We start from the raw sequence: 4,294 nt of genomic DNA, 5'->3' as shown, positions 1-4,294 counted from the left end.
GAGTGGGAAAGAACAATCAAATCACGTAATTTGGAGAAGGTCATGTCAAAATTGTAGAAAAGACAAAGGCTTCAGTCTTTTGGTAGCTTTAGAAGCTGAGTCTCTAATTGGTGTTTCTAACAGCTGTACCTGGGGGGTAGGTACAAAAGGAAACGGAGGAAAAGAGGAAGAAAAAGCTGGAGGAGTCTCCCAGTGCACTTCCAAATCTTGGCAAAGGCATATGTGAGGCAGACAGCCCCATTTTAGGGCTGTTCAGCCTGGAGAAGGCTCCAGGGAGACCTTCTAGCAGCCTTCCAGTACCTGAAGGGACTTGAGGAAGGCCAGGGAGAGACTTTGGACAAGAGCAGGGCTTGACAGAACATGGGGTGATGGCTTTAAACTGGAAGAGGGGAGATTGAGATGAGATCTGAGGAAGAAATCCTTTCCTGTGAGTGTGGTGAAGACACTGGACCTGGTTGCCCAGAGGCTTGCACAGCATCACTAGAAATGTTTTCCAGTTCTTTATTCAAATCCTCAAAATGAGCTAAATCCAAAACAAGCAGACACTCACCCCCAAAACCCAAACGGGCAGCTGCCCAACCTTCCCTCTCAGTCAACAAAGGCTGATTTGAGTGTGTACAATAAGTTTTGATATATACCAGTACGTACAGAAGAAGGAGACTAAATTTGGAAGATACGCAAGTGAAAGAGGGAATAACTGCTAACCTGGGAAGCTACATCTCAACTGGGCAACTAAACATTTGGCCATCCTTATAAATCAGCCAACCTCCTACCCAGTCCATCCTGAACACTCAATACCAAAAAGCTCCCACATTCTCAAAACTGTTCTGAAAGAAGAGATAATGGTGAGATTTCTTGAGAAATAAGATTTGAATATAAAAACCAGGGTCATCCTCGTATGATCCGATTTTCCTGACTGTTTTTGCAGTTACTCAGAGTCCTCTCAGTGGTAGGTGACACCCCGTCTTCCACGAATTTTAAGAGAAACTCAAAGTGGGGAAAACAGTCATCTGTGTGTGAGAAGCTTTTGTTGTATCAAGAACATTATAATTTTATTTTACTGTGATGGTCCTGTTTTGTTGTATAAAGACCAAACAAAATTTAATGTTAAAGCAAGCCTTTGATGCATGTTTCAGTCTTCATTCTTCTGCTCCAAAAGATTGACCATTAAATTAATAGATTTGAAAGTAAAATAATGCTGGGTTGATGCAATGTAATGTAGTATTCTCACTCATGTCAAATTTCTATTGACTTTAGTGGGAAGTTAGGTTAAATGACAAGAGTGGAACTGAGGTACTTCCATTTCAGTCAATGACTTAAAAGAAATAAAAGTGTGGTTTAGGAAACATTCCTACAATGGAGTGAAACTGCATGGAAAGTACCAGGACTGAGGCATTTACCTGTTCTAGCTGTAGGTGACAGTATTTTATTCTGATGATTTGATCTGAATCTCAGTGGGATGAAGCAAAGTTCAGCCAAAAGCAACTGCATGTTTTGTGCAACAGCTTCTAATGTCTTAACAGTAGATGGTTGCTTATTCAGTCGTTGTGAAACTGTGTGGTAATGACTTTTACTGCTCAAATTAACTTTAAAAGACCCTAGTGGAATAAATCAAAGTCACATTGCTATTCATTTCTTTAGTCCTTGTGACACTTAAATGGTCTCAGTATCAAATGGGACATGTCACTGTTTGTTTTGATAATCTTCATTTATGCTGCCTTCAAATAACCTCTTTTGCTGAGACATCACATTCCTTGTTTTAAAAACCCTCTCTAGAAGCTGATAAAATTGCATTCCAAGTGGCTCTGAGCAAGTAATGAGAACCGCATGGGCTGTAATAATTGTTTGTTTATTCAAGACCCAAATGACATTTCAGATCATTTATTGCTCTAGTTTTGGAGTGGACTGTGTGCATTCTTGTTTTTAATTGCCAGCTTTGGAGATGTTCAAATAAATATAATCTCTGGTCAGGAAGAGAGACTGGCAAAATGAAAAAAAAAAAAAAAAGAACTGAGCTCGGTTTGTTGTCTTTCTAGGTTGCTCAAAGCTTAAAGGAGTTTCAGTCTTGACCACATAAGCCTAATTTCAAGGCATCACTCCAGCATGCTGCTGGTAAATTATATAGAATTACATTATTATTTTCTTAATCTTTGGTCCTGCATTATTTTCCATTTGAGTGAGAGGTTTTGCTCTTTTTATGACATCAGGTTCGATTATATTGACTTCCCTAAATATTTCATAAATTACTATGAGTACAAAGAGAAATCAATCTGTATGTGACTAGTATCTAGATAAGACATCTCTATATCTGTGCATTGTGCAGGAGCGTATTTTTTCTTGATTATTACCGATTATTTTGCTGCACAGGTTTACTATGTTTTTCTTTTACTTCGACAGGTTGTACAGCTTCTTTCAGCAAACAGGCATCTTAGACTATAACTGCATGCAAACTGGCTGCTATGTTAGTCACAAGATTTTTATATTAAAATTCTAAAATTCCAGGAACAAAAGAGACCCTTTGTCAAAAGATAAAAATTTTCTGAGTTTATTCCAAATGCAGGAGTAGTTTCTCATTTTCAGAATGACTGTATTCTCTTTTTTAGTTTTTCTCTATGAGAAATGATTTACTAAAAATATTAGCGCAGACGGATGAAGGAAGAGATGAAACAAGAAACTCTTAAATCTACTCCAAGTCATGTATTAAGGGCTTCATTAATATATAGCTCATGCTTTAGACAGTTTTACCTTTCACTTCTTTTTAGTCTGAAGGTTGGCTTAGATGATACTAAAAGAGTTATTTGAACTGAATATATTCATATATGCTCTTAGAGCAGGCAGCTGTACATAGTAATTCCATTTACTGACTGATAAATAGTGGATCATGCATTTATATTACATGTTTATGCCTTAAGGAAAAGCTTTCATATGAGTACAGTGGATTATTTTTTTCCTCCGGGAAAATGATCGATGTGGAAAGATCTCTTACTTATGGTTAAGCCAAAACATCAGTCTGATCAGCAGCTTGTAATCAGATCATGCAGTTAATTTCTCAGAAATAATTGTCCCAAAAAGCAGCATTTCAACAAGGATCAATGTTAATAATTCAATTTTGACAGTTGAAACTTTTAGAATATTCATAGGTGTTAACAAGAGGCCATCAAAGATTTCAACTTGCTTTGCCCTTTCATTTTAAAAAGGAGTTTTTCCAAGGTACTTGGTTTTTCTTACAAGAAATGTGAAATCTTGGACTTTCTGATAGTAAAGAAACGCTCTGAAGAATATTAAATACACCAAGTGAAGTTTCTTGCTGCATTTTCAATTTACCTTCTGACATGAAGGATCTTCTCACGCTTGTCCTTGCCCATAGACAATTACCCTTTCCAACACGTCTGGGTGACTCTTTTCTGCCAGTGCCATGTCTTCGGAGTTTGGGGCATTTATTGAGCAGGAGAATTTTAAGTCCTAAATAAAGAGATGACCCAGATGTTCAAAGCTGCCTCATAACCTCAAATGTCTAATGTGCTGTGAAACTGGGTGGCCAGGACAGATAGACTATCCTGAGATGCCCGGTCTGCACTTGGTATATATGGATGAATTTAAAATTGTGTCCATTTAACAACAGTGTAACTACAACTGGTACGTTTACAAAACATTTTAAAGGACAGGCAATAGGACCTTAGAAAGGGGAATGTTTATTTTGATTCGGTTTTATATGTTGACTTAACTAGTTCTTTTGTTGTTTGTTTTTTGTTTTTTTTTCCCAAGGATCACTCAGAAAACCCTCTGGGTGCAGCAGTCACCCTGGCCCATGAACTGGGACACAATTTTGGAATGAATCATGATACATTGGAGAGGGGCTGTAACTGCAAAGCGTCTACTGATAAAGGGGGTTGCATCATGAACCCCTCTACTGGGTAAGTGCGAGGGTAAGCACTGGGAACTTACAGTTAGAGCAGGAAATTTTTACTTATGTTTTGTATCTCAGGAACATTTAAAGGAAAAAAGAAAATCCTTTTCAACACCTCTCAAATCTTCTCACAGTTATCCCCCTCAAGCTGAAACAATTAGACTTGTTATCAGAGCACGACATGTACCATTGTACCTTTCTATTTCCATGGTGCCAGTCTGAGACACAAAAATGCCATAAGCAACTGGTTAATTTAAAAAACAAACCCCCCAAAAAACGCCAAAAAACAAACCCAAAGAACCAAAAAACAACAGCATTGCACATATTGAATCAAAAGTTCACCTTCTCTCATCTTGCCAACTGAGTATCAGTCATAATAGGAATGAG

General features: G+C 37.7%; 1 protein-coding gene across 1 annotated transcript in view; it reads left to right on the top strand.

The window, feature by feature from the left end:
• The window catches only part of ADAM12 (ADAM metallopeptidase domain 12), a gene marked incomplete at its 3' end in the record, with an annotated part of 83,437 nt that overhangs the window by 32,615 nt on the left and 46,528 nt on the right, over positions 1-4,294 (top strand). Inside the window, exon 9 of the mRNA XM_010167099.2 lies at positions 3,766-3,914. Coding sequence (XP_010165401.2) covers positions 3,766-3,914 — 149 coding nt within the window. The remainder of the gene's footprint in view (positions 1-3,765; positions 3,915-4,294) is intronic.

Source organism: Antrostomus carolinensis, unplaced genomic scaffold, assembly GCF_000700745.2.
Source record: "Antrostomus carolinensis isolate BGI_N321 unplaced genomic scaffold, ASM70074v2 scaffold6064, whole genome shotgun sequence".
Classification (NCBI taxonomy): Eukaryota; Metazoa; Chordata; class Aves; order Caprimulgiformes; family Caprimulgidae; genus Antrostomus; species Antrostomus carolinensis.
Note: the sequence above shows the minus strand (reverse complement) of the source record. Positions and strands in the feature narration are given on the sequence as shown.